The sequence below is a fragment of the Orycteropus afer genome, unplaced genomic scaffold (genome assembly GCF_000298275.1).
Source record: "Orycteropus afer afer isolate SDZICR_OR568_19922 unplaced genomic scaffold, OryAfe1.0 scaffold00005, whole genome shotgun sequence".
NCBI classification, from domain to species: domain Eukaryota; kingdom Metazoa; phylum Chordata; class Mammalia; order Tubulidentata; family Orycteropodidae; genus Orycteropus; species Orycteropus afer.
The window spans coordinates 9,617,198-9,633,833 of NW_006921592.1; the positions used below are offsets into that span (position 1 = coordinate 9,617,198).

A 16,636-nucleotide genomic window follows, 5' to 3' on the forward strand; every position below is an offset into this window, starting at 1 on the left:
GAGACCCAAAGGCCAGTGAACAGTCGGAGGAAGAATTTCAATTACAGAGAAAAAGAAAAATGATCCAGCTTAAAAGGGCAAGGTGGGGAGTATCTGTGAATTTCACTTATCTCTGGCCTCCTGAGTCATAAGTCTGTTTGTTTTGAACTTTACTGTGCTTTGGTTATAGAATTTGCAGGAGCTGAGCAGTGTTCTTCGTAGTTTTGCAAATTAAAGCCACTGGTGACCCACCCTGCCTAGCCATTCAGCTTACAGTTGTGAAATATCTCTCCTTTGAAATATCCTTCAAAAATCCCACCACTTATTAGCTGCAGGAGCTCTGGTGGTGTAGTGCCTAAGGCATTCGACTGCTAACCAGAAGGCTGGAGGTTCAAATCCACCAGCCACTCCTCAGAAAGAAGGTTGGGCAATCTACTTCTGTAGTGATACTGCCTCAAAACCCAAGGAAGGGGTGCTATGGGTCAGATCCGACTCAATCGCAGTGAGTTTGTTTTTTGTTTTGTTTTGTTTTTTGTTTTATTATCTGTAGGACCTTGGCCAAGTACCTACCTTTACCTTTCCATTTCTGCATCTGTAAAAGGGACAATCAGACCTCTATCCCAGTTTGCTAAGGATCAAATCTGAAGTGTTTTCAACCATATGTAGTGAACTCTCAGTAAAGGTTATTGTTAATATTATTGTAAGTAATATTAGTACTTGGTGTTTTTTGAAATGGGAATATCATATCTCTGCTTAATTATGACACTTGCAATAATCTTGTCTCCTTTGGGAATTTTCAGAACCTGGTCATGCTGAGTGTGGCGAGGAAGGGCCAGGTCATCGTGAAGTTTCATCTTTTCTTTCTTCCTTTTTTTTTTTTCAGTGCATCAAAGATCTGACTTGTTTTCTTATCTGCAGAGTTTTATTACAGAGGTGTTCTCTTTATATCCACTTTGACTCTTAGCTCTTTTTCTAATATACTATAATGCAGGACATTGTTGTATCTGAACTTGTTTTTGCTGCTAAAATGTATTATGTTTGATTTGGTGATTGGAATTTTTTTTCTTTCTCCCATGATGTTGGCTTAGTTTCTCTCATAACCCAAGAGAATATTTACTAAGTCGAAATTTGGGGCACATAGTCTGAACAGTATGCATGTGGGCTAAAATATATAAAACCATCTTGTGAAAATTCAAGTGCATGTTCACTCTGTTTTACCACCTTGGCCGTTGATAAAAGTCTGAAACAACATTTAGGCCAAGATGCCCATCTCAAAATATTTTTTGCACTGATTTTTTTTGTTTTGTAAACTTTACCTTTTAATTCTTGTCTTTAGCTTTTGGTAAACAAAAAGCTGAAAGATTGAAACCTATTTACTCAGTTTATGGAAGAAGCAAGAGATAGCCAAAAGTGGACACATGGATATAGGAAACGTGTAGGATTAATTTTGGAGGGAAAAAATATCTTACAGAACTAATGAAGCTACCACATATGCTACTAATTTAAGTCTCTTCCAAATACAACCATGTCCACTACATAAGTTTTTTTTATGTACGTAAAAAAATTTGCAAGGTTTAGAACATTAATGAAGAAATAAAACCCCCATTTAAAAGTAAAGGAAATAAAGATTTAGGGCTACTGTAACAAAGTATCCTTTTGAAAAAAAATTCTTTTTAATCAGAATTGACTATAAACGGCCTATTACTCATCTGTGAGCAGATGGGTTTAGATTCCTATGAACAGCTTACTGGTGAGACAAGCCACCTTTTGACAATTTTACTATAGGTCATTTTCCCTTCCAACCAGTATTAAACATCCCTACACTTTACATTATTTAATGAGTGAATAATAATGAATAAAAGCTTTCGTTTTTTATGTAAGAAGAGGTGAGATGCCTATGCAGAAATCGATGAATTGCTGAATGCTTTGTTGTGTGTTGATGACTATAAATAAAAAAAGAGAGCGAGAAATGGGTGTAGTCTTCCCTTCTCTTGGGAAAATGAGACAGCAGCTGGAATAATGACTCTAAGCTGATGGGTTTTGGTTACTGTGGGACTGTCACTTTTTTTTTTTCTCCTTGGCCTGATTAAGCCTTTTGGTTGAGTGTTTGCCCATTTTTCATTTTATGCATTCAGCACTAACTATAAAAAACCCAGTTGATGTCAAGTCAATTCCAACTCATGGCAACCCTATGTGTATCAGAGTAGAACTCCAGAGGGTTTCCAGGGGCTAATTTTTGCTGGATTTGGGCCTCCAACCTTTCAGCTAGCAGTTGAGCACTCAACCTTTTGCAATACCCAGACACTCCAATCATTACTAGCTGCAGAGGGTATAAAATGCTTCCACAAGGAATTCTTCTCTTTCATTTCTGGCCCGCAGTGGGTAGAAGCCAGAAAATAAGTGAAGCCCTTTATTCCAATATTAAAGAAAGCCAGACAGTCTAAACCAGGGCTGGAAGTCAGCAAAAACACAAAACAAAATGAAACACCTTGGCTACTCCCAACCCTCAACCAGGATCTCATCCTCTGCTCTGTGATCATGTGCTTGCTAAGGGCTGAGGAGAAGAGGGAAGGATGTGTTATTCTTTGAAGTGGGAAGTAAAAGAAACAATTTGCAGCATACCACCCTTCCCTCTCCCCAGCCCTGGAATGAGCCCAAACAAGAAGCAGAGTTTTGCCCTCCCTCCAACCGAGACAGCCCTAATCACAAACCAGTAACACCATAGATAAGGCAGGCAGCGGAGTGGGTAAACCCGAAGATGTAGCAGCAAAAGGCCAGTGAGTGCCTGTGTTAGGACATTCCAGTCTGAACAGCCCTTTAACTGCAGGCCCAGGACCCTGCTCACGGGGGCATTGTTTTGCCAAGGGAGGAACTATTTGCCCAAGAAATGATGGTGGACTGAGATATTTTTGCTTTGCAGAAGTTTCATGTGGAAGTTAATCTGAAACAATTGTAGTCTTCTTTGCAAAGGGATGGGACTCAGAAAAATAGCTATGTGATTTCAAAAGTCCCCTTAAAAGCCTTGGTTTTTTGTGTACTTTTCAATTGGCACCATCTCTCTGCTGTGTTCATGCATAAATTTTATTTAAGCTGTAAAGTCAACATGACAACTGCAGAGATATTGCACTATTGTTTTCCAACTTCTCTTGGGACCTTGCGGGACCTTGTGCTTGAGAACAAAAATGAAACAATAGCAGATGCATTTAAATTTAATCTCCTGCTGGAGTCCTCAAAACCAGAACAGAGTTAAATTCTCCACAACGCAAGCCAAGTTAACCAACCACTTGCCAGCAAGTGGTTATATACACATTCCAGCATTAAGAACACCTCTCCCTGATTTCAAAACAATTAGCAGCAAAGGTTCAAATCCCAGAGCTGGAGCATTTTTACTGCTCTAAAACATTGGACTGGTCAGATCATATCTCCACGCCTCTCTTTCTTCATCTATAAAGTATCTGACAGGCTTATTCTGAAGGCAAAAATCAGATGCTTCATGTGAAGCTTTTCACAGAACGTAATACACGTTAGATTTCTTATCTTACAGGATGGGCATTACAGCAATAGGTCATTCTTAAAGTCCCATCCAGATGCAACTGTCTCCTTCAGATGTTCAAAACAGGAACATTTTCTCTCCCATCCACCAAAACACTAAGTTCAAATGAAGTCCAAACTTTCACTAATTAAAATAGATGATGTAATTCAGAAAGCAGAGCTGCAATCTCTCACCCAAACGCTCTTAACATCTGGCTTTCATATTAATTTTTTCCTCAGTTTTGGATCGAAGAAATAGAATGCCACGTATGAGACTCAGTTTGTCACTAAGATATTTAAGTAGTGATCATGTTTAACTAGCAGATTTTCTGATTTCAGAAATAGAAACATGAAAGCTGAACATCTGAATGGGGTTTACCCAGTCCTTAACGTATTTTTTTTTCCTTCACAGCCCAGCCATACAATACCATGGGTAACAAAATAGCTATATTGATGGTGAATTCTTACTCCTTCTCCATAGAAGACATTTCTGGATCATTGTAAAGGCAGCTAGTTCTGAGAGCAAGGGAAAAAATAGGAGCAGTAAACATTTCTCCACGTCATTACTTTGTAAACACAACAGATTAATGTTTAATGTGGTGCCATTGTTAATACTGGACAAATCTATACCTGAACAGATGATCAAAGCCAGCTGTGATTCTGTTGCCATCAGTTTTGAAATACAGTAATTAACTAGGATTTAGAAACAAAAGGAAAGCACCTTCAGAGGTCTCCTCTGTCTTCATTTTTTTCTGCCTTTTCAATCTATCTTTGGGAACACAATGTTGCAAAATTTTATTTGTATCCCAAATAATATTTTGTACAGGAAGAAAGATCACTCTCAAGAAGCCTAATTTTATTTACACTTTAGCACAGTTAATTTCCAGTTTTCATCAGCAGGATTTTTCCAAGATGCTAAAAGAAAAAATTCCAAGGTGAGCTTTGCTTCTTCTTGTGACAGGAAAATAATAGGTCACTTACCACTTCAGACAGCCAAGCTGTGTGCAGATAACACAAATGAGTCCTGACATTAACCTAACCTGAATGTGCCCAGAAAGAAAAGAAAAAAGGTATCCATATAAAAATAATCAAAGTGTTTTGGTGGTGTATTAGCTGTTTTTAATATTTCACATTGGTGGTTTCCTGAGTTAGCACATTTCAAACTTGCTTTATATTTATTCCTGATGAATGCTAAGTACACTTCAACTTTTACTTTTCCTCGCAGTTAATATGTTATTATTGGTAAATATACACTATTTAAAGAGATTCTCTGATCTTTTTGAAATGTGTGGGCTCCTTTTGTAAAGTGAGTAACTTGACAGGCTAATTTATCTGTTTGCATATGAGGCTCAGTTATTAAGATTAGCAACCAAAAAACCAAACTCACTGCCTTGGAGTCCATTCCGACTCATAGCAACCCCTCCTTGGATTTCTGAGGCAGTCCTGCTAACCAGAAGGCTGACAGTTCAAACCCAGCAGCCACTCCTCGGAAGGAAGATGGGGCAATCTACTTCCGTAGTTATACTGCCTCGGAAACCCAAGGAGGGGTCGCTATGAGTCGGGTCCGACTCGATGGCACATAAGAACAACAACAACATCTCTACAGAAATAGATTGCCTAGTCTTCCTTCCGAGGAGTTGGTGGTGGGTTTGAACTGCTAGCCTTCTGGTTAGCAGCCAAATGCCTCAGGCACTACGCCACTGGCAAAGGCTATCTCCCTGGAAGGACAGAAGGCTTTTTTGTTGCTGTTGTTCCGCCCCCTCCTACTCTCCACCCTTCTCACTGGTAGTCTGGCATTTTTATGGAGGATATTTGGCATCTCAAGTGAACAATGACAGTCAAATAAGTGTTGACAGTGTGCTAGAAAAACCTAGCAAAGCTGGAACAGAATCAAGAAGGGGAAATCTTCCAAAACTAGATTTTCTGCTTTTTAACTTTGAGTAATCCTTCAAAAGAAAACAGCATTTTGCAAACCATTTAATACTGTCACTCCAAAGGCAGTAGATGTGCTCTTCAAGATTTTCAAAATAAGAATGATTCTATGTATACTATTTATTTTCTTTCCTGTATAGATCTAAAGTTTAAGGAAAAGGAAAGGCATGCGGAACTAATTACCTCCTGCAAGTCAATTAGTGGTGGTGCTGGTGGTGTGTGTGTGTGTTTGCGTGTGAGGGGGAGCAGATTTAAAAGCACTAATGGAAATAAAACAAAACAATAGACAAATGGATTTTGTTCCGTGACAAAGAATGTGTTTACCTTTGGCTGCATTCAACCTGAAGCTTTCTAATAAAGGTCATGTGGAAAGTCAAGGTGCAACTGCTAATAGATCGTGGGCTTTCTGGCTTCTAGAATCTTACTATGTATCTGTGACGATCATGTATCCTGAACCAAAAATCACAGTATACAGTCAAAAGATTGGGGAGCCACTTCACATACAGAAAGGGAGTTGATAAAGTGTAGTTGGTATGCTGAAAGGGTGGGATTCTGAGACATTTCAATTATCATCTGTAGAGTCAACAAAATAGAATTTTTCTCCTTACGCATTTTCAAATGTGCAAAAATATTTCAATTCCTCATAATGTTGTTGTAGTTAGCTGCTGTTGAGTCAGCCCCCAACTCATGGTGACCCCATGCACAATGGGATTGGATCATTGCAACCCCTAGGATTTTCCTTGGCTGATTTTTCAGAAGTAGATTGCCAGGCCTCTCTGTCTAGTCTTATTTTGAAAGCTCCACTGAAACTGGTTCAACATCAGAGCAACATTAAAGCCTCCAATGACAGACGGATGATGGCTGTACTTTAGGTCCATTGGCCAGAAACTGAGCCTGGGTTTCCTGCATGGCCAGTGAGAATTCTACCATTGAACTATTATCCCCATACACATAATGCTACAGCAAAAGAAATGAGGGAGAATTCTTCAGACAAGTGGTTTACTCACTGAACCCAAAGCACAAGCATAGACTCCTAAGACAAATCTAAGTAGTTTTATTCAGCCTTTTACCTTAAGGTTCCCAAAGCATGGTCCTGAAACTAAGACTGAGGCGGGCAACATCTGCATCACTGGGAAACTGTTAGGAATGCTAGCTTTCAGACCTCATCTTAGATCTGCTGAATTAGAGACTCTGGGACTAGGACCCTGGACACTGTTTTAACAAGCATTCCAGTTGATTCTGGTGCGTAATAAATTTTGAGCACCACTCCTCAATAGCAATGATCTCACTTAGGCACATTCATTAATTCGAGCAGCAGAATTTTATCGCACGTGAACCGGGTGCTTTCTTTAGAATGGAGACCATTTAGATACCTGGAGAGCCGGTGGGAGTGGGGGAGATGTGTAGGGGAGAGAAAAGAGAACAAAATGGTGGAGTTGAAGTTAAAAAAAAAAAATAAAGCTGAAAGCTACACAAGTAGCCAAAAATGAGAACTATTTTAATATGGTAGCTAAATAAGCATAGAGGAAAAAATCTATTAAGAAGGCAAGATTTCACACTAGCAGTGAAAAAACTTGACTTTTAATGGGGCAGGCTAAAAAATTATTGATGTCCCCTCACCCCATTTTTTGTCTTGGAGATAACATTTTAATCCCATAAATATATTATTATCCTAAAAAAAATGAATCTGAAAGAGATACTCATTAACATTTCTCTCTCTGGGAAATCTCATGACTCAATGCAAATTTGAGTGCAGATAAATGCTAAAGGTGTCGATTAAACCTGCGTGTGTTTCCTTGGTTCCTCATGTATTCCTCATTCCCACAGCTGCTTGTTTGTAACAGTTATGTTAGAGACTGAGACTGTTAAGAGTAAAAATTTATATAATTTTGAGGTATTTTAGTCTAAATGGTTGTCAGTTGTCTTGAAAGAAAATGAAAGGACAGGAATGTTGTAACAGTAAACTATACTGATATTAAGCTTCCAAAGCAAAAATGATTAATTTTCAATCGAAAATATCCCCACCATAGCAAATAACTACATAAACTACCTGTAATAAAAAGGTGTAGTAGGAAAAATGACTAAATGGATTGTTTTAATGGAAGAACTGGCATTTAAAGCTATGCCAATGATCTCACTAATTTAGATCTTATTTATTTGGAATTTGTAGCTGTTTGGACCTCTTCCAGGCCTTCTGCTTATGCAGTATCTATGAAAACGAAGCTGGTTATAAAAACTAACAGTGCAAGCAATAAGCAAAATGGAGAGGAAGCTGAAATACTTAACAAAGCCAACTTTCCAAACAGCAGTTGTCTACATTTGAGATGCAGTTGAAAATTTAGGGATAGGAAATTACTGGATATTCTTTCAGAACAATACTGTGCTCTTTTACAATTCTCTAGGGGTAGAGGTTAACTTGTAGGCTGTTATCCAATAGAGATGCAAATAATTTCTGTCCAGTGGAAAGGATAACCCCAATGTTATAGTTGATTGCCCTGTTGGATATTAAATAGATTTGTATCTAATTCAATAATTTTATCCTAACATTCCTTTATTAAATTGCTTATCAATATCTCATTTCTCAAATGTTCTTTGAACTGGTTTTAACATTTTGTGAAGTGAAATTACTTTTACAAAAGTATTCCAAATTTTGACATGCCCTCACCTCTTCCCATTAGAATGAATGTGTGAAGTTTGTTGCCTCGCTATATTTAATAATCATTGGGATGCTACATGTTATGTGGCAGTGCCCGCGACCTAAAACCTTACATAAAACAATAAGCAAAAGTAACAAATGCTCTCCTCCAAATAACCAAGATCCTGAGGATAAATAGATCATAGTAAGAATAACAGAGGAAAAAAGCAGAACAGAATTAGAGAATGTTGAAACATTGTGAAAAAATGTAACTGTTACTGAAAAACTGTATAGAAACTGTCAAATGGGAACCTAAGTTGCTGCATAAACTTTCACTGAAAACACAATATGTGTTTTAAAAAAAGAATAGTAGAAATTGCATCTATTGGGGAGAAAGGGAATATTTAAAGGCAGCATTATCATCAGGATGCAAACACAAAACACGAGGCATGCAGTGTTTCTTCCAATTCATTCCTGAAAAGCAAGCCAACATCATGCCAGCTGCAAAATGAAAACCAGGTCTTACTTAGCTGCTTCTGATGCTTCCCTCAGTTCTTCATCCAGTCTGCACAACCAAAAATTATCATCGTAGAAAAGAAACAAAAAAGAAGCGAGCAGAGCGTGAGAGAGTCGCCCAGCAAAGCAGAGCCAAACGTTAAGTGGAGTGCATATGCTTTGAGAAACAGTCCTCTGGAGCATCGGGACTCACTCCTTCAATCAAGTCTGGGGCCATTTCCTCCCATTCTGTTTTTTATATTTGCTTACTTCGCAAATTCCTTCATAAAGAAGGTAAGAAAGTTGCAGGGGGATCAGAAACATGCTGTGTGAGGCAAGCTGAGAACCTCCAAATCCATCTACCGAGTACAGTTAAAGTTAGCTTGCAGCCGGAGGCCAAGTCAGGAATGAGTCTGGCTTAGTAGGTTTCAGTTGCAAATCAGGTTGACCTCAACAGCTTTTGACACAAGACAAAGACAGGGATGGTAAACGAAGGATTTATAAGACGCCCTCATACTATGTAGCGTGTTGAGGTCACCCACGAGTAAAACACTGCGCGCACACACAGAAGGTGCAGGTGAATCGTAGATCAGGAGATTTTACCTCACACTTCTCTTATAAGATCTCTCTTCATCATACCTTACAAGATAAAAAATGGATGCAGTGAGGAAAATGAGCAAACAGATGGAGAAAATGACAGGTTGATGTTTTAAAGGACAGTCAGAGCATGAGAGAGAAAGTTCACCCAAATGATGATCTAATTGCGTTTTGGGAGAAATATGATGTTCATTAGATACAATTAATGGTTTATAATTACAAATTTAATTACACATGTGATTCCAGTTTGGGCAAGATTTTCTTTCATTGAGCCCCTTTGATGACAAACTCCTTCCCAGCTGAACACTCTGGCTGGCCAAGATCAAATTCTCAGATTAGCCAAGATCAGATTCTTTGAATGTTATTCAGTAATAGGAAGGAGGTATGGCTTGTATCAATTTAAAAATTGCTTATCATGAAAATGAGCCAAAGAGGATCAGTAAGAAAAATGGCAGAAAAGATGTCCAGAAGAGATGGATAAAGAAAGAAAACAAGGACACTTGGGAGAACATGCATAACTTTAAATTTCTTCCCTGGGAGGAAAATACAGGTATGTGTCACTTAAGGTCTATTTGGGCAACATGTGGCCCTATATACATCCATGGTCCCATAGGTGTTTTTGTTTTTGTTTTTAAAAAATAAGGGAAAGCAGCCTTCCTTTTGTTTGTTATTTGCCTCTAACGGTTTCAAGGACTCAAAATCCCCAGAGTGAATGAACAGCGGGACTCCAGGGCACATCCCAATCTCCACAACCCATCTTCCTCCCCTTCTTCCTGGCTTCACTCACCCACCCAGCAGCCTGCAGCCTTTCACTACAGTTTCAGGGAAGTGCCTGCCTCAGCTCCTCCTTCTCTGCCCCGGGTGCTGCTGGTACTGGCCAGGCTCGCTGTGCTCACGAGCTCCCAGCTCCAGGTGGCAGTGGCTGCACAGGATCAGGAAGCAGCCGCTCATGCTTCTAGCACCCACACCCCGAGGCCCTGTGGCCACCTCTCTGTGCCTGCTCCTTGCACCCAGATGTGCACAAAGTCCCAATCCAGCTGCTAACACAGCCCCTGCCCAGCGAAGCCACACATCTGGCAAGGCTGGCCTCCTGTGTCCAGTGGATATAGCTCTTGGGCTTTGTCTGGAGGGCTCCCATAAAATTTCATTACAATAGGCTTCATGGGGATTGAACTATGGATTGTGTTCACACATCCAAATCATATAACTCCTATTTCACAGAAATTTTCATTAAGGGACATATATCTGTATTTCCCAAGGGAATCCTTCCTCCTGAAATAAGTTTGCCCAAATGGAACCCTTGAAAACTGACATGTATTATGGATGAATGTGTGCTCAGGTAAACTTTTTCATATAATAATGAGTTTCTAAAAGCAACATGATCATAATAGATAACATTTTAGATATCCAACTCCGTGCCAGGTGGCTTTCTAAATGCCTTTTATATACATTGCTCTCATTCAGTTCTAAGACAGTTCCATGAAATATGCATCACTTTTCCATTTTACACATGCTATTTGCCTGCAACTGCCACATCACAGAAAGTATTGTTATATTCAGGTATTTACCTGCAAAATGTCCACTGCTCATTTCCATTGGAAGAGAGAGAATGTCCTTGTCATCTTTTGCACAGGGAAACAGCATTATAACAAGTGGATGTTCATATATGTATATATATCTCCAGGCACTGTCGAGTCATTTCTGACTCATGGCAACTTCATGTAGGTCAGAGTAGAAGTGTGCTCCATTGGGTTTTCAATGGCTGATTCTGATGTGTCAACTGCTTGATCCAGTTGAGACAACTGACCATTGTAAGCCCAAAGAGTATCCCGTGTTCATGCCTGCTTTTTGGATGTAAGACCAAATGTGTCTACTCCTGAGCTTTGAATTTAGATGAGTACTTTTAGGGAAGCAAAGAATCTTGTAGAGAAGGGCATGGAGGTTTTGTAGCCAGGCTGCGAATTCTAGTTCTATCTCTTCCTGGCTGTGCAACTTTGCACAAGAAACTTCTCCTTACTAAGTATTTTGGCTCATCTGTCAAAGGGGAGTTTACTGTGGGAATTAATAAATGATGTAAATAGAGCACCTCTATGCCCAGCACAGCATAGATACACATTCTACAGGAGGCCTTTCCTTCCAGCTCCTGTGCCTTTTGAAACAGTGATGGGACTCTTTTGGAAGCCCAAATTGGGAGGTCCATTTTAGTATCCACCTTATGGAAGAGGACACTTGTCTGTTATCTTTGAGCTGATTGTTAAGCCCCTCTCAAATCCAGTCCAAATCACAAACAAATGAATCAGACACAGAGGAAGAAAAGACACACATAGAAAACAAGGGGTCTTTGCAACAATGAACCAAACCAGAGTATTCATTCTCCTGGTATTTGTACATGTTGAAGTCTCAGCTCCAAGCAGTTGTTCAGTTAACTTTTGCTATTATTCATTTCCGGCACAATCCTGAGCCCTTCAATGTCCATATTTTCCTCTTGCAGACTGTGGTGGAGCTACCCTGTCTTGAACACTGGGTTGGATTACCCAATAAGCAAGGTAAGCACGGGTTCTTGTGCTTACTTACCAATCTGTAGTAAATAGTTTCTCAAGTTTTTCACCACATCATGTGGTGAAACCTATGTGGAATTATTCACTACAGATTAGTAAGTGGGAGCACAAGTGAACCTGTGCTCACCTTGCTTGCTGGGTAATCAGGAGATCATTAATAACCAGCCCACCCACCAATGAACACACGCCCTCTGTCTGATCTTTCACCTGAAGGGAACTGTGGAAAAAAGGATTTAGAAGAAAATAGAGAAAGGGTAATTTTTTTCTACTTTCCTGTGGTCATACAGATAAATTACTCTCTGCAAACCAGTAAAGAAATCCATGCTATGTGAAGATCCCACTGGGTTTGTGTGGGGTGGGCCATAGGGAACAGATAATACTGATTAATATTAAATGTATGCTTTTCCCAAAATCCAGTAAAATTCAAGGTGAGACTTAGCAATAATCAATAATACCAAAGAAGAGTATATGAAAGGGGATCTGAAAGAAACAAAACAGTTAACTGCAGGTTATAAGACAAAGTATATTTCTTGGACAACATTTAATTTTTGTTTTAAAAATGAGATAATGCCCTTTCTCCACTACTCCAGAGTGAGCCCTTTTCCTCGCTCCTTCTCTGGGCATGCACTATTTCTTACCAAATCTTCTAAACCATCAGGACTTACTTGATGATGCTTTCTGGGATATGGATACAATCCATTGGGATCAGTCTACTGAGTTCTGATAAGCTGTTGACGTATTTAATTTTACTGCTGAATTTTGAACTAAAAGAAAAGAAAAGACTATATCATTAGCTGCTCTTTCATCTCTCCGAAAGCTGCTGCTGCTTCTTGAAAATCCCAGTGTCACTTAACATCTTGCCACAGTGCTCTCAATAAAACCACAAAAAACTGAATCCATTGCTGTCAAGTCAATTCCAACTCATAGAAGCCCTATAAGGAGCTCTGGTGGTATAGTGCCTAAGGCATTTGACTGCTACCCAGAAGGTTGTTGGTTCAAACCCACCAGCCACTCCGCAGAAGGGAGACTGGGCAATCTACTTCCGTAAAGATTTACTGCCTCAGAAACACAAAGAGGGTGGCTATGAGTGGGAATCGACTCAATGGCAGTGAGTTTGCTTTTTTGAGAGACCCTATAAGACCCACCAGCCACTCCTCAGAAGGAAGGTTGGGCAATCTACTTCTGTAGTGATACCACCTTGGAAACCCAAGGAGGGATCACTATGAGTCGGGTCTGACTCAACGGCACATAACAACAACATAGGACAGACTAGAACTGCCTCATAGGGTTTCCAAGGCTGTGATTGATCTCTACTGAAGCAACGGCCACATCTTTCTCCTGTGGAGCAGCTGGTGGGTTCCAAACTCTGCCTTTTTGTTTAGCAGCTGACTGACTGCTTAACCACTGTGCCACCAGGACCCCTTAATAATAAGAAAAGGTAACATTATTTGAGTAGTTACTATACATCAGACACAGCTCTAAGTAGTTTATATATATTAACTCATTGGTTTCTTATTACAAGGAGCTCTGGTGGCATAGAGCTTAAGGCATTTGACTGCTAACAAGAAGGTTGGTGGTTCAAAACCCACCAGCTGCTCTGTAGAAGGAAGATCGAACAATCTACTTGCATACAGATTTACTGCCTCAGAAATCCAATGGGATTCCAACTCCAACTATGAGTTGGAATCGACTTGATGGCAGTGAATTTGGTTCTGGTTTTTGGTTTCTCGTTACAGCCACTTGAATAAATAAAAAAAACCCAAATTCACTGACGTTGAGTTGACTTGACTTATAGCGACCCCTCATTGGGTTTCTGAGGCAGTATCTCTATGGAAGGAGATTGCCCAATCTTCCTTCTGAGGAGAGGTTGGTGGGTTTGAACTGCCAGCCTTCTGGTTAGCAAATGTCTTAGGCACTATGACATAGCCACTGATTGATGTTTTGTTTGTCTTTGCTTGTTTTCATTAAACTAAAATTATGTCATTTAGTTTTTTCATAACATACCAAAGTTAAATATGTTTTGTAAGTATCTACAAACTAAGCACTCTGGTAGCACAACGATTAAAGTATATGGCTGCTAACTAAAAAAGATTGGTGGTTTGAACCTATCAACTCTCCATGGGAGAAAAAAGCAGCAGTCTGCTTCCATAAGATTTACAGCCTTGGAAACCCTATCTGGCGGTTCTATTCCATCCTATAGGGTGCTGTGTGTATACTACTTTTCCTGTCTTATTTTTCAGTTTTCATTTAAATTGAAGTTATTTTTATTTTTTAGTTTGAGTTTCAGAGTACATTCCAGATGGCTCGACATTACAAACTGTGCTCTAATGACTGCATTTGAATTAGAAACAGCTTTCATCTAAATGTTATCATTTTTGAAAAAAACCCAATTGCCTTCAAGTCGATTCCAACTCATGGTGACTCAATGTGTTTTAAAGTAGAATTGTGTTCCTTAGGTTTTCATGGCTGTGACATTTTGGACATACACTGCCAGGCCTTTCTTCTGAGGTACCTCTGGTGGGTTTGAACTGCTAAACTTTAGGTTAGGAACCCAGTACTTAACCCTTTGCACCATTTTAGATGTATGTAAATTCACAGAAGGCAACTTAGAAAGACACCAATGAAATTGATCATTATAATTGCCTCTGGGAAAGAGAATTAGGAACAGGAATTGGTAGATGATGAAGGAAGAACTTGGTATATTTGAAATGATTAAATATTTTATATGAATGCATTTCTGTATTATTTTTAAAATATATCATTAAAACATATATCATCCCACTTGAAGGAGAAATTGATCAAGGATCTAACATTCTTGGGTAGTTTGAAACAGAAAAGCTACCCTAGTCTACTGGGATCATGCTGAGCTTTTGCCAACTACTGGGCACTTTAGTAAGAAGCATTTACTGGGTCATTTCTCTTTCTCTCTACATCTATCTTTAATATTTTACTTGTAGTTCCCCTCCCTCTACCTATTGCCATCAAGCTGATCCCAATTTATTGTAACCATATAGGGCAGAGTAGAACTGCCCCATAGCATTTTGTAAATTTTTTTGTTGTGATTCGGGTGAAAGTTTACAAATTGGTTTGCCATTCAACAATTCATACACATTGTTTGTGACATGTACTGCAATCCCCATACTGTAACAGCACTCTTCCCAGTTCCTCCCTGTGCCCTCCAACCTTTCTAACTCTTTCCCTGGGCAAATGCTGTCCTCTTGATCTCATGTGCTTGATAGTTCTAATGAGTGCACACCTTCCAGGTACTACTGTTCGTCTTATAGGCCTGCCTGTCATTTGGCTGTAAGTTGAGTCATGAGAATTGAGTCCAGTTTCTAGCTTGAAGGGTGTCTAAGGGCCATAGTCTCAGGGGTTCTACCAGTCTTCATCAAACCAGTAAGCCTAGTCTTTTTTATGATTTTGAGTTTTGTTCCCCATTTTCCCTCACTCTATCCTGGACCTCCTATGGTGATTCCTTTCAGAGTGTTCAGCAGTGGTAGCCAGGTACCATCTAATTGTTCTGGGTCATGGAGGCTGGGATTCATGTGGTCCATTAGGTCTTTGGACTAATTGTTTCCTGAATATTTGGTTTTCTTCACTCTTCTTTGCTCCAGAGAGGGAGAAATAAATAGTTGCTCCTTAGATGGCTGCTCATAAGCTTTTAAGACCCCAGTCCTACTCACCAAAGGAGGATGTAGAACACTGTCTTTGTGAACTACCTTATGCTAATTGTCTTCAGTATCCCCTGAGACTATGGTCCTGATCCTCCATGTCCCGTAACTCATTCCCTCAAGATGTTTGTTTATGACTAAGATGTTTTCATAACTTTGCCCCCTGTATGCTCTACTAAATTCATGGATTTATATATATCTGCAGCATATATAAATACGTTGGTAGAGATATCCTCTGTCAAATCTATATATGTTCATGGGTGTTCCATTCTCCTTCCCACCTCTGTTCAGATTGTGATGTAGTCACTCACAGATTATTGCTATTACTGTTACTGCAGGATTGTGCGTGGAATAATATTTACCATTGTTGCCTTTAACTCTTGTGCTCCTACCCATGTCTTCTACTTCCTTGATCATTTTGTGCTGAACTCCCCTTATTGTATATGGTCCTTGGGCCACTGGCTCTGACTAGTGAACAAACTATCACCTTCCTCTTAACACAGTCACTTTTAGCCCTCCTGATAAGTTTTGGATGAACACACACTATCAGTGACATGCTATATTAGTCCTCTTCCTTCCCTCTGAGTTTTTGAGCTAAATTTGGGTTTTGGTAAAAGACAGAGAGATTAGAGTGAGAAAGATATTATGCAAAGAGAAAACCTCCATCTCCATGTTATGATCACTAGAAGCTCGAGTTCTCTAAACTGCCATGCTCCTTCCTTCTTGGTCAGTGGCATCACCAGGGGAGTGCAGGGGGTTTGGAGCATATTGGGTGTGTCTTAGTTATCTAGTGCTACTATAACATAAGTACCACAAATAGATGGGGCAATCTAGTACCCTGGGGTGTGGCCTGTATCACCTTTTACCTTATAAGAATTAAAAAAGAGAGAAAGCTGACTATCACCAAGAAAGAAGAGTAAAGTGTAGAGTGTGTCCTTTAGACCCAGGCTGTCTGCACCAAGAAACTCTCAGACCCAGGGGAAGACTGATGCCAAGACACATGGAGATCTCTGAGCGGCGTTGTCTCCACAGATGTTGAAAGGAGACAAAGACCTTTCCCTAGAGCCTACAGAGAGAGAAAGGCTTCCTCTAGTGCTGGTGTCCTGAATTTGGACTTCTAACCTCCTAAACTGTTAGAGAATATTTCTGTTAGTTAAAGCCATCTGTGGTAGTTAAGTTTGTGTGTCAACTTGGCTGGGCCTGGTTGAGTGGCTAGGCAGCTGGATGTAGTACCCCCC

At 39.8% G+C, this 16,636-nt stretch overlaps 1 protein-coding gene across 1 annotated transcript in view; it reads right to left on the reverse strand.

Annotated features, from left to right (window-relative positions):
• Positions 1-3,974: 3,974 nt before the first annotated feature.
• PRUNE2 (prune homolog 2 with BCH domain) overlaps positions 3,975-16,636 on the reverse strand; it is a 362,578-nt gene continuing 349,916 nt past the window's right edge. Inside the window, 3 exon segments of the mRNA XM_042780613.1 lie at positions 3,975-4,026; positions 8,604-8,642; positions 12,393-12,491. Of these exon segments, the coding sequence (XP_042636547.1) occupies positions 3,975-4,026; positions 8,604-8,642; positions 12,393-12,491 (190 nt within the window).